The sequence below is a fragment of the Garra rufa genome, chromosome 1 (genome assembly GCF_049309525.1).
Source record: "Garra rufa chromosome 1, GarRuf1.0, whole genome shotgun sequence".
Taxonomy (NCBI): domain Eukaryota; kingdom Metazoa; phylum Chordata; class Actinopteri; order Cypriniformes; family Cyprinidae; genus Garra; species Garra rufa.
The window spans coordinates 21,293,121-21,319,119 of NC_133361.1; the positions used below are offsets into that span (position 1 = coordinate 21,293,121).

The 25,999-nt window shown below is 37.4% G+C and overlaps 2 protein-coding genes across 4 annotated transcripts in view; one reads left to right on the forward strand and one right to left on the reverse strand.

The window, feature by feature from the left end:
* LOC141332211 (butyrophilin subfamily 1 member A1-like) overlaps positions 1-25,999 on the forward strand; it is a 136,787-nt gene that overhangs the window by 69,952 nt on the left and 40,836 nt on the right. The window contains exons 6-9 of one of the 3 annotated variants that reach the window (XM_073837331.1): positions 2,621-2,704; positions 6,398-6,433; positions 7,034-7,060; positions 7,359-8,911. The exons of 1 other annotated variant lie outside the window; for it this stretch is intronic. In XM_073837331.1, coding sequence (XP_073693432.1) covers positions 2,621-2,704; positions 6,398-6,433; positions 7,034-7,060; positions 7,359-7,894 — 683 coding nt within the window. In that variant the 3' untranslated portion in view covers positions 7,895-8,911. Of the gene's footprint in view, positions 1-2,620; positions 2,705-6,397; positions 6,434-7,033; positions 7,061-7,358; positions 8,912-25,999 lie in introns of those variants that run through there. One more of the 3 variants, XM_073837340.1, reaches the window with a different exon arrangement.
* Positions 19,090-25,999, reverse strand: part of LOC141342246 (butyrophilin-like protein 3) — a 9,008-nt gene continuing 2,098 nt past the window's right edge. Inside the window, exon 6 of the mRNA XM_073846655.1 lies at positions 19,090-19,256. Within this exon, the coding sequence (XP_073702756.1) occupies positions 19,090-19,256 (167 nt within the window). The remainder of the gene's footprint in view (positions 19,257-25,999) is intronic.

Sequence of the window (25,999 nt, forward strand, 5' to 3'; positions counted from 1 at the left end):
TTAAACAATAAGTTAAAGAAATCATCTTGCCATATTAGTGCAAGTCAAAGCTGGGAAGTGTGTATAGTGTTTATTGATAATAAGCAGAGACTCAAAACTCAAAGCTCATATGTATTCATGTTTAAGGCTTTATATATTGAGTCTAAAACATACTTATATTTTATATTGTCTGTATGTATATACATACATATATTTATATATTTGGTCGTAGCAGATGCGTTTTAAGTCTAGATTTGAATATGGCTAGTGATTTAGCACATCTGATCTCGTCTAGAAGCTGACATGGCATAATAGCTAAAAACAGACTGCCCTTGTCTCGAGTGAACACTTGGTATTTCTTGATCCTAATGATCTGAGTGGTCTGTTTTCAGTGAGCATATCTGCAATGTATTTAGGTCTTAGGCCATTGAGTGATTTGTAAATGAGTGATAATAATTTAAATTCAATCCTAAATGTAACTGGAAGCCAGTGTAAGGACCTGAGGACTGGTGTGATATGCTTAGATTTTCTGGTTGTAGAATCCTGGCAGCAGTGTTCTGGATGAGCTGCAGCTGTTTAATGGTCTTTTTTGGGAAGGCTGGTGAGGAGACCATTATAATAGCCATGAATAGACATGAAAAAGTTTCTCCAAGTCTTGACTGTAAACAAATCATCCAATTCTTCAGTGTTTTTGAGATGATCGTTTGCTGATTTAGTTATTGCTTTGACATGACTATTGAAACTAAGGTCTGACTCCAGAATCACACCAAGTATGCATTCACCTTAAGAACTTTATCTTTTTACCAAATGCATTTACTTCAGTTGTCTCCTCAATTAACTCAATTAAGAAAGTTTTGGCACATACAACTGTTAATTTCATCAATGCATTGGCAGAAGGATTAATGGGGTTAGAGTCATTTGGTGATAAGTTTAGGTAAATCTGGGTATCATGTGATAGGTAATTTGGTTCTTTCTCATTTTTTGACTCAGTGGGAGCATATACAGGCTGAACAAGAGTGGCATAAGAATTAAGTTACTATTTATAAGGTTTGAGAAGAAGCTTCTTCGTTAAAAGCATGAAGACTGTCTTTATAGACATTATAGTGGATTGCAGTATTGATTTCTGCATTATCTATGTAAATATTAAAATCCCCAGCAATAGGACAACTGCCAACCTCTGAGGAAATCACTGATAACAGGCTGGAGAGTATTTTCCGGGCCTGTAAATAATGAAAGATAGAATGCGTGAAGCACTATTTTGTAAAATAATAAAATATTTAAAGCACAATTAATGACCAGATAACACTTGATTGCATTGATAGACATCTTTAAATAGAGCAGCTCCAGCTCCACCTCTCCTAACAGCTCTGCAGACACTCATGAAAGTGAAGGAGGGTCTGTTTCATTGAGGACTGTTGCACTGCAGCTGTCTTCTAGACACATATCCAGGTTATTTGTGGTTATTAATTCATTGACCAGAAGTGGTTTGTTTTTAAGTGAGTGGATGTTTAAAAATGCTTACCTGACAGTATTACCATTTGTCCCCACAGCAAACTTAGTTTACAGGCTAACTTAGATTAGCCAGGTTTGTCATACAGCTTGAGAAGGTCTTAGACTTTCTATAACGTGATAAAACATAAACAGAGAAAGCTACAGCTACACTGGGTTTCCACTTGTTCTGTAAACATTTGTGAATGTTGCTGCTATTGTAGCGGGGACCGGACACTTGACAATTCAGCAGCTGATGTGGAGTCCTGTGCTCATTCATACTCTGTTCAGGTGTGTGTGTGTCATTCAGGTTGAGTGGATTGGCACACACTGCTGAAGGATAATGGAGGGAGAATATTTGTTGTCCTTTAGCACTCTTGCACCACCCCAGAAAAGATTGAAGTTCTTCACTCCTTTTATATTGCAGGTTTTCACGTTTAACTTTTTTTTTTTCTGAAAGTTATGAACAAATTAAATTTTTTAGAATAAAAATCTCAACTGATTATGTATTTTGTTGATAAAAACTTAAACAAATATTGAATGACTTCACATGATCTTGTTAGATGGATGAATTTAGTTGCAGTTTTAACACAGTGTTGTCTGTGTCAAGCTCTGTTACCCACTGAAAATAATATTTTCTGAAATGAAATTTTGTCTACACATTTTTGTTTTGATGTGTCACCTCATATGTGAAACATTATGTTGAGGATACAACATTTTTGTAATTTGTCTTTATTAAATATTTTGGTAACATTTAGACTAGAGACCAATTCTCACTATTAACTAGTTGCTTATTAGCATGTGTAATACTATTTTGCATATTGGCTGTTTATTAGTATTATAATACAGATATTAATCTATATTGTAGATCATATAGTCCACCGCATACCTAAACTTAACAACTACCTTACTATTAATGAGCCATTTAGATTAATAAGCAGAAATTTGTTTACTGAGACAAACATTGTAGTTAGTTAGTTATAGTTAGTTAATATTGAGAATTTGTCCCAAACTAATAATTGACCAATAATTAAATACAGTATTATGTTAAGTCTTAGGTCCTGTAATTTATTATTGTCCCTAATCACAAATTATATTTGCATTTGTTGTCTGAACTCTGTTTTCTCTTGTCTTTATTGTGAATCTTCTTTAGAACGCATTCAACTACAGAATGAAAGCATTCAACTACAGAATGAACACAGTCGACTACAGAATGAGAAGAGCAGAATACAATATGGTGAATCTGTCTTTATTACGTTATTAATGTATTATTTATTTAAAGTCTGTTTTCAGCAGTAAAGTATTGTTTTAACTGTGTGCATTCATTTATTTGTAAAATATTGATATTTTATAATTTATTCATTTATTTTCTGTCATGACTGGTTGCAAAAAAGACAACATAATGTTGGATCTAAGTGCAAGCAGTATTGTTTACTGAAAAAAAAGAAATATAGCACACAAGCGAACACCAATAACGAACCAAAACCAAGGCTATAAATACACAAGGGCATAATTACATAATTGAATCAATAACCAAGACAACAAATACAGCATTAACACAGGCAGAAAAACTAGAACAAAGAAAAACAAAACATAATCAAACTCTGACATGTTCCAGGGGCTTGAATCATAATAATGGCTGAACAAACCAATGCAATCTGGCTTTGTTGGGACCATGACACTGATCATCAACTTTCTCTGTCAGCTCAGGCTTTGATCCGGTGTTTATGGAGTGTGTGCAATGTGACATCAATAGTGAACAACCAATCACATGTCTTGAAACTAATTCACAAGAGAGTCAGAGTGATTCAGTTTTAAAGACTAAAAGCTTAGAAGTATGAAGAATTTAAACATATTTACACGGCAAGATGACACGATCTGGCCATGAAAGAGTTAAAGGTGCACTGTGTAATATTTAAGATGATCTCTAGACAGAGGTGCAATATAATATACAGGTCCTTTTAAAATAATTAGCATATTGTGATAAAGTTCATTATTTTCTGTAATGTACTGATAAACATTAGACTTTCATATATTTTAGATTCATTACACACAACTGAAGTAGTTCAAGCCTTTTATTGTTTTAATATTGATGATTTTGGCATACAGCTCATGAAAACCCAAAATTCCTATCTCAAAAAATTAGCATATTTCATCCGACCAATAAAAGAAAAGTGTTTTTAATACAAAAAAGTCAACCTTCAAATAATTATGTTCAGTTATGCACTCAATACTTGGTCGGGAATCCTTTTGCAGAAATGACTGCTTCAATGCGGCGTGGCATGGAGGCAATCAGCCTGTGGCACTGCTGAGGTGTTATGGAGGCCCAGAATGCTTCGATAGCGGCCTTAAGCTCATCCAGAGTGTTGGGTCTTGCGTCTCTCAACTTTCTCTTCACAATATCCCACAGATTCTCTATGGGGTTCAGGTCAGGAGAGTTGGCAGGCCAATTGAGCCAGTAATACCATGGTCAGTAAACCATTTACCAGTGGTTTTGGCACTGTGAGCAGGTGCCAGGTCGTGCTGAAAAATGAAATCTTCATCTCCATAAAGCTTTTCAGCAGATGGAGGCATGAAGTGCTCCAAAATCTCCTGATAGCTAGCTGCATTGACCCTGCCCTTGATAAAACACAGTGGACCAACACCAGCAGCTGACATGGCACCCCAGACCATCACTGACTGTGGGTACTTGACACTGGACTTCAGGCATTTTGGCATTTCCCTCTCCCCAGTCTTCCTCCAGACTCTGGCACCTTGATTTCCGAATGACATGCAAAATTTGCTTTCATCCGAAAAAAGTACTTTGGACCACTGAGCAACAGTCCAGTGCTGCTTCTCTGTAGCCCAGGTCAGGCGCTTCTGCCGCTGTTTCTGGTTCAAAAGTGGCTTGACCTGGCGCCTGTACACGGTGGCTCTGGATGTTTGTACTCCAGACTCAGTCCACTGCTTCCGCAGGTCCCCCAAGGTCTGGAATCGGTCCTTCTCCACAATCTTCCTCAGGGTCCGGTCACCTCTTCTCGTTGTGCAGCGTTTTCTGCCACGCTTTTTCCTTCCCACAGACTTCCCACTGAGGTGCCTTGATACAGCACTCTGGGAACAGCCTATTCGTTCAGAAATTTCTTTCTGTGTCTTACCCTCTTGCTTGAGGGTGTCAATGATGGCCTTCTGGACAGCAGTCAGGTCGGCAGTCTTACCCATGATTGCGGTTTTGAGTAATGAACCAGGCTGGGAGTTTTTAAAAGCCTCAGGAACCTTTTGCAGGTGTTTAGAGTTAATTAGTTGATTCAGATGATTAGGTTAATAGCTTGTTTAGAGAACCTTTTCATGATATGCTAATTTTTTGAGATAGGAATTTTGGGTTTTCATGAGCTGTATGCCAAAATCATCAATATTAAAACAATAAAAGGCTTGAACTACTTCAGTTGTGTGTAATGAATCTAAAATATATGAAAGTCTAATGTTTATCAGTACATTACAGAAAATAATGAACTTTATCACAATATGCTAATTTTTTGAAAAGGACCTGTACATAACTATGTTTTCAGGGGTGTATACATGACCTTACTTAATGAACCATAATGTTTTTATTACCTTAGAATTATCAGTTTATATCTACACACCGCGGGTCCCCTCACATGGAAGTCGCCCTTATGTTTCTGCAGTAGCCCTGAACGGACAAACAGCTCCACAGATCGCGTTTCATCACTGTTGTTCTTGCGAAAAAACACTGACACAATGATGAACAAGTAACAGTAATATTCACAATAACAATAAGTAAATATAATTCCTTAAATTACGTTTTAAAAGAAATCTCACTATTCCTTGCTGTCAAAAACAGCAAGATTTTAATCCTGTATCGGCTTCCGTAGTTCTGGAAAGGGAGGGGTGAGCGGTGGACTGTTGCAATTCACAACCTCGCCGCTAGATGCCGCAAAAATCTACACACTGCACCTTAAAAAAATCATCTTGCCATTTCTGTGCAAGTCAAAGCTGTGAAGTGTATATAGTTGATAATATACAAGTAGACTCAAAAAATCTAAGCTTATATGTAGTCATGTTTAAGGCTTTATCTATTGAGTCTAAGGCTTATTTCTATTTTATATTATCTGTATATATTTATATTTATTTAAAATTAAATCTTAAAGCTGCAGTCTGTAACTCTTGGAGCTGCATGTGTCTTGTGGAAGAACATGTGTCTTCTCTCTGTTTATATCTATGAAGAGTCATGCAGATACTTGGCTACTCTGCAGCGCTTAACAGAACCAGTCTGAATAAAAAAAAACTTATAATAGGTGTATCGTAGTAATTCAGGATAGGACAAAAAACACAGTTTGGAAAATGGATCTTGATGTACTTGCATATTATATATTTTTGAACTATTAAACTAAAATGACTAAAATGATTTAAGGGTATATTAATAAAGTAAATCCTTATTAAAGCCAAATGACTTTATATTTAAAATCTTTTACTATGTAATGCCCTTTAATTCAGAGCAAGAGAAAGAGGAGTGGCTTTATTGTGTCACAGATGGGTCAGTTTGCTCAAAGCTGATTGGTCAAATATTGGTTTGAGATTAAAAAAAAAAAGAAACAAAAAGAAAAGCCAAACCTCTTTCATGGTCCCTAAAACCCAGGGTTGGCACAAACTCTAAAACTTACCTGGACTGCGTTTCCCAAAAGCATCGTAAGCTTAAGTACATCGTAGACCCATTGAAACCAATGGAGCTACGATCAACTTAAGCTTACGATGCTTTTGGGAAATGCAGCCCTGGCTAGTCAGCTAAAGCTGCTTCATGGTTGGGTTCATGGCGTCTGATGTACACTTGTGTGATATTAACACAACTGAATGATTGTTTGAACTTGTTTGTCAGAGTAATACAAATTATAGAATTTTAATGTTCTTTTCTCATCTTTTTCTGAATTTTCTTTAGAACGTAATCAGCTTTTGAAGACAATTCTCCCTAAAGGTGAATGTTTTATATGATCTTATTAAAATATATATTCATTACTTTTAAATTATTTAGCAAAACAATGCATGAATATGTGCATTCATATATGTATATAATTATGTTTTATTATAAATGTATGTGTAAATGTGACACTGGACCACAAAATCACTTATAAGAGTCAATGTTTGAAAATTGAGATTCATCCATCATCTGAAAGCTGAATACACTCTATTGATGTATGGTTTGTTAGGATAGGACAATATTTGTCCAAGATACTTAGAAAATCTAAATACTGAGGAAATTACCTTTAAAGTTGTCCAAATAAAGTTCTTAGCAATGCATATTACTACTTTAAAATTTTAATTTTGATATATTTACGGTTGGAAATTTACAAAATATCTTCATGAAACATGAACTTTACTTAATATCCAAATGATTTGGCATAAAAGAAATAGATAATCTTGACCAATACAGTGTATTTTTGGCTAATGCTACTGCTTTTGTGGAACAGAGTCACATATAAACTCTTGGATTTTGTTTGTCTTGTTGATTGAAAATATTGATCTAAAGATGAATTATGTTATGCACCCTTTATAACTTCGTATTTTCTTTTTTCAGCTGTCAAGTATTTAAGATCACACACAGGTGAGTAAAAAGGCATAATTATTCATTTATTTATTAAAGATTTGTTTCATGGCATAATCATTTAATAAAGCAAGACAAAGAAAAAAGAAGCAAGACAAAAAAAATCAACACAAGTGGATTCAAAAATGTAAACAAAAAATGTATGCAAAAAATTATAATATAATGTACATTAAACATTATTTATTTTCATCTAATAGTGCATCTTTATTTTTATGTCTTTTTGTAAAGTACCTATAAATAAATCATTATCTTTATTATATGCTCATCTGTAAAGCTGAATTTTCAATATTTTCCACAGTGAATGTGATTCTGGATGCTGATACGGCTCATCCATGTCTCATCGTGTCTGATGATGGGAAACAAGTGAGATCTGGAAACACAAAAATGAAAGGAGTGGATGGAAACAAAGACAGATTTGATGATTATCTTGGTGTTCTTGGGAAGGATGGATTCTCCTCAGGGTGTTTCTACTTTGAGGTGCAGGTGAAGGGACAAACTGAGTGGGATTTAGGAGTGGCCAGAGAATCTGTTAACAAGGGGTCAGTCTATTTGAGTCCTGAGAATGGATACTGGATTGTGGGACGGAGATATGGGTCATATCAGGCTTGTGATTCTTCTGCTTACTCTTTTTCTCTGAATGTGGATCCTCAGAGGGTTGGTGTGTTTGTGGATTATGAGAAGGGTCTCGTCTCTTTTATTGATGTGGAGTCCATGTCTCATGTTTACTCTTACACTGATCAGTCTTTTAATAAGAAACTCTATCCATTTGTTTGTTTGGGATTTTGGAAGAATGAAAACGCCACACCACTGATCATCTGTGATGATTACTTATGAGATCAGTGAATTTACATCATCAACTGAAATAAAAAAAATGTAATAAAAACAGTAACAGCAATAACGAGATAGTAAAGTTCGTAGACAAACTGTAAAGTTGGCTTGAGAAAGCCAGGCCAGAAAATTTTAAATGTTTAAATGTTTTAAGGATTCTGGGAGTTTTGTCAGTTGGAGTTTGAATAGTCTTGGCTCATTTGAACATTGTCAATGTAAGTCTATTGGATTTTATTTTTATTTTTATTTTATTTATCCTTTATTTTACCAGGTGATGTCCCATTGAGATTCAAATCTCTTTTACAAGGGAGCCCTGGGGCAACAATTACACAGGTTACACAGAATCATAAAACAGACCAAAAAAAAAAAAAAAAAAAAAACTGATTTACATACATGTAAAACAATTTAAAATAACATAAAAGGCTCATTGAAAACATGTGCATTGTTCAAATTTGGATTGTTTAAGTAATTGTTTAAAATGTTCCAGTGGGATAAGAACAGAAAGCTTCAAAACCTTTTGGAGTAAATTCCAACACCAAGGAGCAGCATAACTAAAAGCAGTCTTACCAAATTCAGTTGTTACACGTGGGATATTTAGAGACAGAATGTTAACGGAGCGGAGATTGTAAAGGTAATGATTCCTGGTTCCAACAAACTAGTAAGATAGCTAGGTAAATTACCATTAATAGCTTTAAAAATAAAAATGTGCCAATGGAACCATCTACGCAAACCTAAAGAGCTAAAACCAGTTGCCTCATAAAGACGACAGTGATGAGTATGTGACTTGGCATTAGTAATGAACCGTAATGCACCATGGTAGACTGTGTCAAGTGTGTGCAGCGTGGTAGAGGCAGCATGCATATAAAAAACATCCCCATAGTCCAAGACTGGTAAAAAAGTGGCACTAATCAATTTCCTCCTAGCTTTGATAGTAAAACAGGATTTATTTCTAAAATAAAAGCCGAGCTTTACTCTCAGTTTTCTCACTAATTTTTCAATATGAACTTTGAAGGTTAGCTTTTCATCAATCCATAGACCAAGATATTTATAAGATGAAACATTTTCAACACACTTCCCATCTAGTGTGGAAATGGCCAGGGCGGTTGATGCAGGTACAGTGTGAGACTTTGCGAACTGCATCACTTTAGTTTTACCAGCGTTTAATACCAGTCTAAGTTCAATGAAGGTGGCCTGTAATAAATAAAAAGACTGCTCTGATTGATAAGCTTGAGCTAGAGTGGGGACGGAACAATATAATACTGTATCGTCTGCATAGAGATGTATTTTGCCATTATCTGCTACAGAGGCAATGGTGTTAATGTAAATGGTAAATAGGACCGGACCAAGGATAGACCCTTGCGGGACACCTCGCCGGACCCCCAATGGGGCAGAACTATGCCCATCGACAACAACAGTCTGTGTTCTGTTGGCAAGATAGTTTCTAAACCAATCAACTGCCTTAGTGCCCAAGCCAATGTCCTGGAGCCTCTTAAGCAGGATACAGTGATCAACTGTGTCAAAGGCCTTTGACAAGTCGATGAACAGGGCAGCACAGCTCATTTTATGGTCAAGGTCACAGATGATGTCATTAAGCACCTTGGTAGCTGCAGTAATGGTGCTATGCTTGGCCCTAAAGCCTGACTGTTCCGGAGAAAGTATCTGATAATTTTGCAGGTAGCCCTTAAGTTGGGTATTTACTAAAGACTCTAGGACCTTTGCAAGTACAGACAATTTGGAGATTGGGCGATAATTATCGAGAATGGAGGGGTCCCCCCCTTTCAGCAGGGGCAGCACATGGGCTGATTTCCAAACATCTGGTAAGTCATTTGAAGACAGGGACAAGTTAAAAATGTATGTAATAGGTCCCACTATCATATGCGCAGATAGTTTAAGTAAAGCAGGATCTAGGCCATCAGGACCGGCTGATTTCCTAGTGTCAATTTCCTTAAGAGCCTTAAGAACTGCAGATGAGGGAATGAATTCAAAATCGAATCCCTCACTGACCAGAGAAGCAGGTGAATTGTGTTGGAGAGATGAGGAGACATGGCTGTGTGAAACCTCTTCAGGATATGATTGTTCAAATATGTCACCTGCCTTAATGAAATGGTCATTGAAAGCATTAACAATATCATTCTTATTTGAGATCTGTTGGGTATCTTTAACTATATGCTTGGGGAGAGCAGAGTCACTGGTAGGTAATTCCAGAGATTTTATCGTCTTCCAAAATTTAGATGGGTTATTTAGGTTTGAGGACATTGATTTGAGGTAGTAGTCAGATTTGCACTTTCTTACAAGGTAAGTGCACTTATTCCTAAGATATCTAAAATTAGTCCAGTCAGATTGGAGGTTTGTGGTCCAACCTGATCTCACAGAATTCCGTGTAAACACCACGGACCCTTAACTCCAAATCCGTTTGAGTCACGGAATCGTCGAAAATTCCGTGATGGGTTCACGGAAGTGATACTAATGTAAGTCAGTGACAGGCATCAGCCGTGGTCCTCGCACGGATAACCGGGTTCAACTATAAATGCGTCTGAGTTATTCTTTTTACGTGGTCCACACACGGATCCACTGGTCCGGTGTTGTGCCCAATTCCGACCCCCTAGCTGCAGACTACCCCCTCTTTGCGTGCACGCGGACAGTACCGTTGTGCTTCCTGTAGATGGCAGTTAAAACATCGAAATTTAAGTCAAATGCTTCATTGATCTATTTTTTCCTGCAGGTGGCAGTGTAAACTCAGAAACGTGATTCATTGCTTGTCAACATTAATCGTAAAACGAGACTAGAGAATGCACACGGTATCTATTTTAATAGATTTTTTTATTTATATTTTTTTGTCTCCTTAGACAAAATCACCATGTGCTGGTCGAATTTTACTCTAAGGTGTTATTCTTTACAGAAGAAGTGTAGTTTATTAATACGAACTTTATTTTGTAATAATGAAAAAACAAAAATACACATTAGCCCACTGTATTCAATTAACGTAATATGATATCATGTTCCAAACTCCACTGAAACATGTATGATTTTACAATACAATTTTGCACTAAAATAATAACAAAAATTGTGTTACATTAGGATTTTTATTTAGAAAGGACCATTTTCACTAACATGCCTGGAATTACCACCTAATCATTCCTAAAATGTGCCATATAAAATAACCTATACTGTATGTAAAATGACATATTTAATTCTGTCTACAAAAGCAGATTGAGTGTTTAGGGGGGTATTATTTTAGCAGGCCCATTTTGACCCACCTGCCTGGATTTGACCCCCCTCATTTCTTTTGTCTAAATACCCAAAGAGTCACTAAAATGGGTCTGATACACCTATAATAGCAGTACTGTATGTAAAATGACACATTTAATTCTATCTACAAAAGCAGATTGAGTGTTTAGGGGGGTATTATTTTGGCAGGCCCATTTTGACCCACCTGTCTGGATTTGACCCCCCTCATTTCTTCTGTCTAAATACCTAAAAAGTCACTAAAATGGGTCTGATACACCTATAATAGCAGCACTGTATGTAAAATGACACATTTAATTCTGTCTACAAAAGCAGATTGAGTGTTTAGGGGGGTATTATTTTGGCAGGCCTATTTTGACCCACCTGCCTGGATTTGACCCCACTCATTTCTTCTGTCTAAATACCTAAAAAGTCACTAAAATGGGTCTGATACACCTATAATAGCAGCACTGTATGTAAAATGACACATTTAATTCTGTCTACAAAAGCAGATTGAGTGTTTAGGGGGGTATTATTTTGGCAGGCCTATTTTGACCCACCTGCCTGGATTTGACCCCACTCATTTCTTCTGTCTAAATACCTAAAAAGTCACTAAAATGGGTCTGATACACCTATAATAGCAGTACTGTATGTAAAATGACACATTTAATTCTATCTACAAAAGCAGATTGAGTGTTTAGGGGGGTATTATTTTAGCAGGCCCATTTTGACCCACCTGCCTGGATTTGACCCCCCTCATTTCTTCTGTCTAAATACCTAAAAAGTCACTAAAATAGGTCTGATACACCTATAATGGCAAAACTGTATGTGAATTTACACATTTAATTCTTAATTCTTTAAAACATTTAACACCTTTAAAGTGTTATCTGTTACATGTATCCTTGTCTGCCTTGTCTTTGCACTGTTTCTAAATTGGTTTCTCCCATTGTCTCCCCCGTTGATCTGTGTACTTTGGTTTAGCCCTCGTTTGTCCGTATTCCCTTCACCTGTCTGTAATCATTAGTTACCCTTTATAAGTCGTTTGCCTCTTTGTGTCATCTTGAAGTTAGTTTGTGTGTGCTCACCTGGATTCCTTATCAGTTAAAAATAAATATGTTGTGTGGATATACCTCTGAGTTCTCACTCTGGCTCCTCAACAACCAGTAAAGCTAACATTATCAACTTCCTTTGATCCAGTATTGCAATTTAAAAAAAGGATCATAGATTCATCTATTTTTACTGTTTTATAAAATATATCGAAAACCAAGATAGATACCCGTTTCCAAAAGTCTTCAGAATATTTACAATTACAAAATAAGTGTGTAAGTGTTTCATTTTCTAAATTACAAAATGAACATTTAGGTGAGACAACTTTTTTTAAACTTGTTAATAAAAGTGTTACAAGGATAGTACCTGTGCAATATCTTAAAATGTAATTCCTTTACCTTATTTGGCAGTAAAAAATTATTAGATGCTGACCATATTTTCTCAATAGAAGGTATGAAGAAGAATTGTTTCCAATTTGTGAGTGCTTTTGGGTAACAGCTGACATCTCGAGTAAGACATTTTCTAATATGTGAGTTATTACACTTAAAATCCATGATATTAATACCTCCAATAACAAGATTTGGGATTTGTCTGACAGTTGAATTATAACCGAGATGTATTTTCACAAGGTAAAGAAATTTAGGGGAAATGCTTTTCACCACCAAATTATAATCTCTTTACAGGAAGATTCAATCCCTGAGAAAGAAAGAAATTGCTCACCATTCGTGTTCAATAAATCAGAAAGAAATATAATACCTTTATCAAACCATGTTTTTTTTTAAATATGCTCTTGTTTTTAGACAGCACAAATTGGTTATTCCGTAGTATGCATGAATGTGGAGAGAAATTATGTTTGAAGGCTATTTTCCATGTTTCTAGTGATTGCTTATGAAAGTTTGATAATTTTATGGGAAGTTTACTGTATTTGAAGTCACACGATAGTAGAAAAGATAACCCACCACACTTTTTTAAAAAATAGATTGGGGATATAAAACCATATAGATTTACTCTGGGCCAAGCAATGTTTAATCCAATTAATTTTAAAAATAATATTAAGAGTACTAAAATCAAGGACATTAAGCCCACCCTCTGAAAAAGGTCTAATAATAGTTTTTCTTTTCACATACTCAGTTCTGTTTTTCCAAATAAACTTAAATAAAGCCCTGTCAATATCTGAGCACATTTTAGGGTTGACATGTAAAGACAGAGCAGGATATACCAGCCTCGAAATTCCCTCAGCCTTGGAAAGCAGAACATGCCCATGGATAGTTAAATTCCTCTGAGACCAGCAATTAAAAATAGTTTTTGCATTAAATAAGCACTTTTCAATTCAATTCTCTCAGATGAACATTTATTAATTATAATACCAAGATATCTAACTGTTTGTTTTACTTTAATTCCATATACATCTGACATATCAGAATGAGGAATTGTCATAATCTCAGATTTAGACTGATTAACAGAAAGGCCAGAAGTTGACTAATCAAAATAGTGCAATCTACAATTTTGATGCCCTCCATACTCAAACAATCTACTGTATAAAGATTAAGAAGCTCTGCAACTAACAAAAATAAAAAGAGAGAAATAGGGCAACCTTGCCTAATTCCTCTTCCAATGACAAAACGTGGAGAAGTTCCAGAAGACAAAGACACATTACTAGTGATATTTTTATACAGGGTCTGTACAGTTTTCACAAATTTAGGAACAAAACCAAAATATCTTAAGGTTTCATACATAAAGGCATGCTCTACTGTATCAAACACCTTATAAAAATCTAAAAACAGAATCAGTGCATCATCATTAACCAACTCAGAGTAATCTAAAAGATCTAAAACAAGGCGAATATTATTTGTTATGTGTCGACCCTTCATGAAGCCAGTCTGTGTGATTGACATAACTTCTTCTAAACAGTGTTTTAATCTCCTTGCATATAAAGCAGCTAATAATTTATAATCAGAATTAAGCAAAGTTATAGGGCGCCGATTATCTAAAAACTTTTTACCTTTATTTGATTTAGGTATTAAAGTTATTATGCCTTGCTTCATCGATTCAGATAACTCACCACGGTCTAAACACTCTTTAAAAACATCTAGCATAAAATATTTTATATCATTCCAAAAGGATCGATAAAATTCAAATGGTAGACCATCAGGGCCCGGACTTTTATTAAATGGGGTTTTTGTGATTAAACTATCAATCTATAAACTATAAACCTGGCACGTGACCTCACGTGAACTGCCAAAATACAGACAGCATGTTTCATGTCCGACCAGAGACAGTAATATATTGGACCACTGTTACACCACAATTAAAGGAGCATATCACTCTGTCCAACGGGCAGCTTTGGGACTATCTGATCACTGTCTGGTTCATCTTATACCAACCTACAGGCAAAAACTTAAATCTGCTAAACCTGTAGTTAAGACTGTAAAAAGATGGACCAATGAAACAGAACAGGTCTTACAATCCTGTTTCTATTTGACTGATTGGAGTGTTTTTGAAGCCGCTGCCACCGATCTGGACGAGCTCACAGAGACTGTTACTTCATATATCAGTTTCTGTGAGGATTTATGCATTCCTACCAGAACCTATTTAACATACAACAATAACAAGCCATGGTTTACAGAAAAACTCAGACATCTTCGTCAGGCCAAAGAGGATGCCTACAGAAAAGGGGATAGAGTCTTGTACAACCAGACCAGGAACACACTGAATAAAGAGATTAGAGTGGCTAAAAAAAGACCTATGCAAAAAGGTTAGAAGATCAGTTCACTTCGAATGATCCAAGTTCAGTGTGGAAAGGCCTGAAAATCATCACAAACTACAGGACACCTCCCCCGAGCACTGAGGCGACTCAACGACTTGCTGAAGACCTGAATGAGTTTTACTCTAGATTTGAAACCCCCATACCTGTTTTGACGATCTCTTCACACAACCATTACCACCTCCAGCAACCCCCCTCTCCCCCCCCTCCTTCAATTCTTATCAGCGAAAATGATGTGCGCCAGGTCTTCAGGAAGAACAAAAGAAGAAAGGCACCAGGACCAGACGGTGTGACACCAGCCTGTCTGAAAACCTGCGCTGACGAGCTGGCCCCCATTTTTTCACAGATCTTTAACAGGTCTCTGGAGCTGTGTGAAGTCCCTCACTGCCTAAAACGCTCAACTATTATTCCTGTCCCAAAGAAATCCAAGATAACAGGACTCAACGACTACAGACCTGTGGCGCTAACATCTGTCGTCATGAAGTCGTTTGAAAAACTGGTTCTGGCTTATCTGAAGGACATCACCAGACCCTTACTGGACCCCCTGCAGTTTGCTTACTGAGCAAACAGGTCAGTGGATGATGCAGTGAACATTGGCTTGCACTTCATCCTGCAGCATCTGGACAGACCAGGGACTTATGTGAGGATCCTGTTTGTGGATTTCAGCTCGGCCTTCAACACCATCATTCCTCCACTCCTCCACACCAAACTAAACCAACTTTCTGTTCCTAGCCCTATCTGTCAATGGATCACCAGCATTCTGACAGATAGGCAACAGCTGGTGAGACTGGGGAAATTCACATCAAGCAGCCGCACCACCAACACTGGCGCCCCTCAAGGTTGTGTTCTCTCCCCACTGCTCTTCTCCCTCTACACCAACGACTGCACCACTAAAGACCCCTCTGTCAAGCTCCTGAAGTTTGCAGACGACACCACGGTTATCGGCCTCATTCAGGACGGTGACGAGTCTGCCTACAGGGAGGAGGTAAAAGAGCTGGCTGTCTGGTGCAGTCACAACAACCTGGAGCTGAACAAGCTAAAAACTGTAGAGATAATAGTGGACTTCTGGAGGAACCCCCCTGCACCTTCCTCACTCACCATCATGGACAGCACTGTGGCTACAGTGGAGACATTCAAGTTCCTGGGATGTTTCATGTCCCAGGACCTGAAGTGGGACACTCACATCGACTCCATTGTAAAAAAGGCCCAACAAAGGTTGTACTTCCTTCGCCAGCTGAAGAAGTTCAACCTACCACAGGAGTTGCTGAAACAGTTCTACTCAGCGGTCATCGAGTCTGTTCTGTGCACATCAATAACTGTCTGGTTTGGCTCAGCTACAAAATCAGACATCAGAAGATTGCAGAGAATGGTTCGGTCTGCTGAGAGGATTATTGGTGCTCCCCTGCCCACCCTTCAAGAACTGTACACATCCAGAGTGAGGAAAATAGCTCAGAAAATCACTCTGGACCCCTCACATCCAAGCCATCCCCTCTTTAAACTCTTACCATCCGGCCGGCACTACAGAGCCCCAAAGATCAGGACTGCCAGACGCGTGAACAGTTTTTCCCCCCAGGCAATCCACCTTATGAACAGTTAAAATGTTCCTCCCATTGTGCAAAAATGTGTGGAATAATCTGACTTTATCTACTGCTACCACCTCCACCCTAACACATCCCTGTATTCCATCCTATCACCTATAGCACAACTGTACATACATATTTATTGATCTCCGCCACAGTTATCTCACCCTCACAAGCAGTATAATTGTCTTCGCTTATATTTGGAATAAACTGTTCCACCTCAGAAAAAAATTTGCTTAGAAGAATCAAAATGAAAGGCAGAAGTATAAAGTTGCTGATAAAAGTAAGCTACAAATTGTGAAATTTTGGCCTCATCAGAAATAAGAATACCATTAATGTCAAGGGTTGAAATTCTTTTTAATTCACCTCTTCTTTTTTCTAAATTGAAAAAAATATGTCGAATTCCTTTCTCCAAATTCTAACCATTTTGGTCTTGATCTAACAAAAGCACCTTTGGCCTTCTCCGCATAAAGAACATCAAAATCTACCTTCAATAAGTATAACTTCTCCATGTCCTGTTCACTAGGAGAGGACAGACATAAAATATTATTTATTTCCTTTATGATTGCAGAGCTTCTCAACTTCTCTTTAGAAAGATGTTTGCCAAACCGTATAGACGGTTTCATCGGGCGCACGCGCCTGGACCTAAGTTAACTTCCGGTCTGTGTTTATCTGTCTGGTTCGTGTCGCGGGCTACAAACGCAGTTAATAATGAGTAATGAAGTTGGTCTCAGGTTATTGTGCTGTGGTATGCGTCTCCCAAACATTTATTTATTTGTGGCGACCTGCCATGATATAAAAACCGACTGATTTTCCAATAGACTTCGTTGAATAAACGTAATGCACGTTTAAAAATCAAACCGAGGCGTGGGTGTTTTTATATCACTGTATTTCTGAAGAAAGACTGCCTTTAGAAAATGTCATTTTCATTTCATCCTGCATAAGGCAGCGTTTTTAAATTAAGAGCTGCTTTGTCTATAGCCATTACCGGGGAAACCTCGTTTCTCGTGCTTAAAGCACCTCCTGCTGGCAGAGGATGAGTTTGCATTTTTAATAAATCAGTCTAATTTACACAGCCAACATATTTCGCTTGTTATTAAAAAAAATAATCTACTCTAGAAGGACTTAGCTGTTGTTATTGATTCTATTTGGATGTCTACCGGAAGTTAAGTTTGGGCCACAAAAGCGCGCATGCGCAGTAACGTTTGTTTATGTTGTTGCCGTTGAAACCGTCTATAGAGAATCTCCGACACTCATACTTAAAAAGTTCCAAATTTGCAATAGCAGAGCCTGTATTACTTTTAAATGTTTCAATTATATTTTTTATACCTGAACATTAAAGAGAGTTTTGTAAAAAAAAAGAAGTATTCAGTTTCCAGTATCCTGGATGTCTCTGAAAACTATTATGAGTCTCGGAAATTTCAAGATCGATACAAGCATGATCCGTTAAAGGAGCAGGTGAAATGGTACAAGAACTAATAAAGGGAATTAGCCAGTCAGATATAAGCCAGATGTCTATAGATTATTGAGACAAGTCTGCTTTAAACCATGTAAATGAAGAGACATTGTTTCCATGGACGTTGTTAGATAACATTTGAAAAAGAATTTCGTTTAACTTTGAGTTGTTAAAGCCATATATAGGCCTATTACATAAAATAAAGACAGCCTCTCTAGACTGAACTATAGCTATTATCCATCTGCCCTCTAGAGAAAAGTGTGACTCAAGAATTTTACTATTAAAACTATAGTTAAATAAAATTATAACTCCCCCAGAATGAGTAGAACCATGTGAAAATAAAGCTTTATCTCCTCACTGTGCTGACCAAAAAGACTCATCATTAACACTAGAATGAGTTTCCTGTAAAAAATAAACATCTCTTCTTTTAGAATTACAAAATAAAAATAAGGCTTCGTTTAGTAAGGTCACGAATCCCCCGAACATTAAGAGAAAAACAAGAAAAATTCAAGTACATTGAATAAGAACAAGAACAATCTGCCCTAAGGCAAAATAATTAACTAAGCAAAAAAGGTTTAAAGTGCAAAACCTATCCTTTTTTCAACCTTCTGAAGGAGTGGAAGTCGGAAGACATCATGGCCTTTTTACAAATTAATATCCTTATTAATTCTTACACATTTTTAGTAGATGATCTAGCTCATAAATCAGTGTTTAACTCCTAATATTATTTGTTGTTTAATATTAGTAAGTGACTAGAATAGATGCCTTATAGAAAATATTAAAGTGTGTGCCAAATGTGTTTTCTGTCTGTTGAAGTTCTCTTTTCTCAGGGACCGAGATCACGCCTCAGGAGGTCAGGATGACCCTCCTGATTGCATGAGCAACTGTGACCAAGACATCTGTGATTTGGGACATCTATGACATATGTTCTTGATATCCCTTAGACTTGTATTAGTGAAATCCTGTTGATTTGATTCCATTTTTCCAAGAGGCTAACTGTTAGGTGTGCGTGTATCAAGCCACATTGAGTCTTGCCTGGCTAGGCAACCTTGAAGATAGATAAGGTCTCTATGTGTGAATTTGTGTGTGTGTGTGTGTGTGTGTGTGTGTGTGTGTGTGTGTGTGTGTGTCAGCCTCTGTCTTTAATATCAGGCGTGACGGCGGAAAGACCATCCTGAGGAGGTTCTTGCCATTTGTTGATGTTGCGGGTCACAACGGGCTTCTGGAGACAGCCTGTTGTGTCTGACCTCTGATCTTTGTCGCCTGTGTAATCACTTGTTGATAGCTTTGATTTGTCTACCATATGTGGAAAATTTTACAGTTATCTAAGTTGTTGACCAATCAGGATCTTCCTAACCTATGCATTGACGTAATTAGCAACCTCTGTTAGAGTATAATTACTGGTGTTTTGAACATGTACGCAGAGCGGCCTACGAACTCCATCGAGAGTGTTGAAGCTGACTTCTGCTGATGAAACTGCAAACTATTTTCTTCAGTAAACATGATTTCGATTGATTGAATCTTTGACTCCTGGTTTTTGTTCATCATATCTGGTCCTTGGGTTTTTGCTGTAAAAATTCCCCTTACACTTCCATATATCAGCATCAAATGATTAAGAAAATCTTGTATCCGGATATATTCAACAGAAGGAGCCATGAGAAAACGAAACAAAAATCTTCTTTGCCAGAAGTTTACAGTGCCTCTAGAGTAGGCTACAATCAAAGTCAATATTCAATCCTCAAATGGGATTAAGGGCAAACATACACATAATTCACATATTATCCGCTGTAATATTCTTTCCATCAATAATGGCAAACGAGCCCTTGAACCCAGCTCGTTTTCCGTCTCTCCTGGCTTGACTTACAAGCGGCCACAGTTTATTCCGTGCCTCTCTCGTTTGTTGTGTCAGGTCCTCTGTGATTTTGATGCTTTTCTGCCTGAGGACTTCAGAGTTTTTTGAGTCCAACCAAATGCGATCCCGATGAGTACGTGACAAAAACTGCACAATAATCCGCCGTGGAAACGCGTCTGCATCTCTTTGATTCTGTGTGCAACATCAATGGAAGTCTGAAGAGCATCCCTCAATCCCTTCAATATCCATAGCGACCATTTTCACATTTTCTCCTGCCTCCTCCGGAACACCTGAGATCTTCAAATTCCACCGTATTTTTGTATGCATCCAGGTCGTCAACTTTTCCCCACAGCTGTTAACCCTTTCAGTGGTGAGTTTAAAATATTGTAGTGGACCCCCGAGAGTGAGTTTTTTTTTAAGCGACCGTTATTTTAGAACGTTCGTCCTTATTGTTTCCATGGCGACGCGTCATGCTTGTCACGTGACACAACACAGCCACAATAACACTGTATGACAGATAGATCGCTTTAATTTTGTTTTTCCTTTTTTATCCAGAATACTCACACACTTGCTTACCATACCATGAACTATCTAATATTCCGATTCACAAATATGTTTGAATTAGTATGATTCGTCGTTTAAAACCCTATGTAAATGATATGGATCGTGATTTGAAACGTGAGATGGGCGCGGCCATGTTTGCTCGCGCTGCAGTTCAGAGTCCTGTCAGCCGCGTTAACATCACGTACATTCATCCGTTTCTCCCGAAATACATGCAAGTAAGTGGCTGGTGAACTAGAAGAGGAATAGAGTGAACCTTTTAGTTACTTTTCCTATGTGTATGTGATAGAAATAAAACACATCGGCAAATTATATTTGAATAGATGGTTATTTGCTGCTTCCATAGACCTATGTGTGTATTTTACAAGCTCTTAATGTCTCGTTTTACTAGTACTTATGTGTATTTAAATGTCTGAAACCTAAAATAAGCGTTATGTGGTTAAAAACACTGCATAGTTGTGATTGTATGACAAGTGCAGAGCTCCGGCGTCTCTGGCTCAGCGCCAGCCATCGCGCCAAAGCGCAGTTTGAATTTGTCAGCTGCGTGACGTCACCGAACGTTCTAATGGTGCGTTCACACCGGACGCGACTTGCGCGGAAAAAACGCGCTATTCGCGCGTAGTTGAACGCTTGAACATTTGAGTTTACTCGCGCCATTCGCGCGGTAAAATTCGCGTCATTCGCGCGTGACATTTTCTTCACAACAGACGCGAATTCGCGTCATGGGAGGGGCTTCTGCCGCTCGTCAGCGGGAAAGTAGTTGTAAAATAGGTGAATGAGCTCAATTTGCCAGCTTTAGCTTGCTTGTAGTCTCAATATGTATGTATATGTAGGTCAAATTGAGTAAAGAGCGTTTTTTAAAACTAACCAGATTGTCCGACCTCTTCACTCACTTTATTCCTAGCAAGATCCCTTTTATTCCTGTTTCTACAAAAGTCCAAAGATGTATCGTACAGCTCCGAGGAACCACAGACAGCAACGGTGATTTTATCCGCCATTGTTGTTTCGGATTTCTGCCTCCGTCACTACTAGAGCAAGCTCCTGATTGGTTACCGCGGCGCGGAATTCCGCCGAAGTTCAGATTTTTGAACTTGCGCGTTTCGCACGATTCGCGCGAATGGCGCGGCAATCGCTTGAAACGCTCAATGCGCGCCGCGCCATTCGCGCTATTCGCACGTTTCGCGCCGCCTCATTCGCGCGTTTCGTGCCGCAGGATGGCTATTCGCGTCTTTGCATTGACTTAACATGTAAATCACTCGCGCTTGCCGCTTCATTCGCGTCCGGTGTGAACGCACCTTAACGGTGTGTTCACACGGGGCGCAAGCGTCAACGCTTAACGGAAGGCGTGGCTGACGTTTATGGTCATAGCAGCGTCAGCCAATAAAATGCTGCTCTTGAACAAGATGAACGTGATTGGCTGCCGCCTGGCCACTGTATTTGCATAGAGCGATCTAATTGGCTGACGCGGCGCTTCACTGGCGTTGCTCGCGGCAGAAGTTGAAAATTTCTCAACTTCTGTCGCGAGCAACGCGAGTGAAGCACCGCCGACGGATCCACAATTCCTTTCGGCAAAGCTTGACGTCACCCATTCAAAGTCAATGGGAAGCGTTGACGCTTGCGCCCCGTGTGAACACACCGTAAATCCCATATGTGGGACTGTACTCCCAGGGGCACAGAAATTAGAATCCCATATGTGGGACCGTACTGCTCAAAGGGTTAATTTCAGCAATTACAGATGCTACTTGAACACTCAACTCGTCGGTTTTAACTACAGCTCTCGCCATTTTGTCGGTAACTGAATCAACTTTGATAGCAAGTTCAGATATCAGGGCCGAATTAGATGCAACCGACATTTCGATTTCCAGTAATTTCTTCATGAAGATATCTTGCTTTTTCCTAGCCCCTCAATCGCCTCCAGGATAGCTGCGTTTGAAGGCTCAGAAGTTTGCCGCCACACTTTCGTAAGAGGGCTGATAATTGGGGTGTCTAAAAGTGGCGTACAATCCATGTTTGGATCGTCTTCGGGAGCAGATTTAGCATAGTCGTGCACGCGTTTCACAGTATCCGCGATTCTTTAAGGTTTTCTTGCGTATGTTCCAATCACATGTGAGTTTTAACAAAGTCCCTTTAAGGCAAGTCATGTCACTCGGCGGCCATCTTTCAAACGCTACTCGGGCAGGCAAGTGCAGCTCCTATCTGTTTGAATGGGGAAACATCAAATTCTCCAAAACTGTTCACCAAGATGACGATTAAATTTCATATTTGAAATCTCCAAAGTAATCCAACAAGAACTGCCTTATAAATATAGTTCCTTGTGCTTTAATAGCGTTAAAAAATGCTTATTTTTCCGGCTAGATGAGCCAGTGCGCATGCGCATTACTGAACGCACGTCTTAGAGCGCAGACTGTTTTTATAGCAAAAGGGACTTCTAAGGGCAGCTGCAGTGACGCGCTGACTTTACTAATCAACGATTGGCTCTTTCACTAAGAACTACACTAGACACAAGTGACATATCTTTGGTATTCTATAGTCTTTGGTTTTAATCAGCGTGCTCATAAAACCACTACGTACATTCTAGCAGACAAAAAAGTGGCAAAGATTCACCATTCCGGCTCAAAAAACGTCACAAAATTATTTAGAATACATATACATTAGCATCAGCAACTCCAAACATCAAGGAAGGTCAAATGAGATCAAGCTTTGCACGACATTTGATGAGACAACAGAAGTGCGATTACACAGACGCCATCTTGGCACCTCCCCCCCTGTCGTTGTGTTTTCTGAATTGTCGTTTTGTTTTCTTGTTTGTCGTTGTGGTTTCCGACTTTCCATTTTGTTTCCGGAGTTGTTATTGTGTTTTATGGTTTGCCGTTTTGTTTTTAGATTTGATATTGCCTTTTTCTAATTTGTAATTTTGATTCTGGATTTGTTATTTGGTTTTCAGATTTATTTTTGTGTTGCGATTTGTTGTTGTGTTTTGCACTTCTCGGCCACCATACATAATGCTAAGAAGACTTATAACTTCATTTTTGTGACGTTATTTTATTTATTTTTATTATATATATATATATACGCACACACACACACACGTTTAGGGGTGTGGTGCGATTTGGATATAAACCACACCTGACAGTTCAGTTCATGCTGTTTACAAAGTTTCTAAAAATGCGTTTATAGTATCTTTAAGTGTGTTTTGTAAAATGTGTTTTATAGTCTGGATCTTGTCTGATTTAGCAATTATGGATATTTCAATAAATACCACCAGCTAAAAAGTAAGTAGTACTCTGAGTAGTTTTTATGAAAAGTAATTTGTACTTTTAGTTAAGTACTTTTTAACACCATAGCTACTTTTACTTGTAATAGAGTATAATTTCAGAAATGTAACAGTACTTTTAATTGAGTATAAATTTTCAGTACTCTTTCCACCACTGCTAAACGTCTACTTTATATATACAGTATTCCAATTTAAAGTCAAATTCTAAGCTAATGAGGCACAAGTAAATCTGAAAGAGTTCAATGAGACACACCTTTGATCCAGAACGAGCGATGGTGCTGAGATTAGCAACCAGCTCCTCCTTGTTCATCCCAACTCCTGTGTTTTACAAATCAGAGCAAATACAGGTTGACCAATAGATTCAACAGCAGCAACAGCTCTTTAATCTGATCTTGTCCATTAGATGGAGCTGGAGTCTGATTCTTAATGATTTTTCTTCCATTCATGGATGGTTATTATTATTATATTTTATAGAAATTGTTCTGGTGTGGTTTTCTAAATCAAAATTTTTTAAATGAAATGCTATATTTATTAGTGTAAGAACTTCTCCAAGAAGACACAAATTACAATATTTAGCCATATGAAACTGACAAAATATGCAACTATTTGATAGTTTTGGATAAAATACATTTACAGAGTGGCCAATGTTTATTGCAGATATATACATAATACAGCTGTAATGATGACAACTTGGGTGAAATCAAATAATCAGCCAGAAAAATATATTGGTTAATCACTAGCATTACTTTAACCCTGCCTGTAAAGTTTTAAATGGAAAAGTCTGAACCCTTAGACAAAATATATGTAAAAAGACTGCATATGTGTATCATATTTGATTAATGACAAGCCCTGCAATCAAAACCTGAAGACACATGTCTACAAACAGACAATGATTTCAGGAGCTGGATTTTGATCAGATCGTGTTGTGGAGGGCCGTGTCAAACAAGTGAAAGTAAAACAGAGCTAGGAATGTTCTCCTTTTGATAATGAACTCTCATTTCAACATTTAGTTAATTCCTATATAATCATATCAACTATATATTAGGATACTCTTGTGAACACATCAATATTCAGTCGAAGGTAAGTTGAGAAACACTTTTTTTGTCTATCATGACTACGACTGAAAATCAGACTCGTTTAAGGTTATTAAGTACACTGAAAAAAAACCTATTTATTAAATTTACTACATTTTTTAAGGTAAGTGGTTGCAATCAATTTATTTTAGCTGCATTTAAGTAAAATAGTGTTTTTTTTAATGTTTGTCAACAAAATTTGTTTATTTAAATGTATCTAAAATAAATTGATTGCAACCGCTTACCAATGAATCATTTTTTCAGTGTGATACTAAACCATAAAAATATTTTATTTTTAAAAGAATAAGGTGAAATAAAGTTACATGTATTGTAGATACACATTGTACATTTGTGTTTTGCTTTGTCTGGACTAATTTAACCTGCTGATTGTAGTATGTAAAATGTTGTATTTGGCCCTTAAGTGTAAATGTGCAAATATTCAGAGGCAAAACACATGCATGTTAACTCAGCATTTGTCTGTTTATTATAATGTTTTGTATTCATATTTTTCTTTTTAGTATCTGTGTCCTCCAGCAATGAAGTTTATTTGTTTGACTCTGCTGATTTTTAGTGGAATTACAGATTCAACATCAGGTAATTTTTTACACCCATGTAAAGAGATGACGTGTATGTTCAAATTCATTCATTGTCCAGGTAAGCCTTATTTTTCTATACGAGAAAGTAAGCCTATGGGCGACTCTTCCGCTTCATTAGTCACTTTAGGGAAATAACGAAAAGAGTAACAATGTTCAGTAAATAGTAAAACTGTTTGCACTACAAACCAGTGTGTTCATAATAAGATAATAAATTAAAATAATATGGTAAAACACACCAATTTGCAATGTCAAGCAGCAAAACGAGCTGTTTTGTTTTGGGTAGATTTCTTACAAACTGTAATCCTTTACTAATTCCACATTACATGACAAAAATTGTTAGTTACGTAATCTATTACATTACATATTTTAGGTAATAGTTTAGATTAGCCTACCTTTATATATTCTATTTCTTGTTATTAACAACATGAAGTATTAAATATCACATTATGTCAAGGTGTCCCAAACTGGGGTTTGTGAAGGAACTGTAGGGGGTTTATGAGTTTAATGAAACGCTAATAATTAATTAAATCATAAATATGTTCAATTAAAATAAATATTTTTAAAATTAATCAAAATTAAAAAAAAATACAAAAAATGAAGGATTGTTATATTTGTTTACCTGCATGTCATGTGACCATAACCTATGTCAGAGAACAAATTAACACATATTAATAATGCTGTGT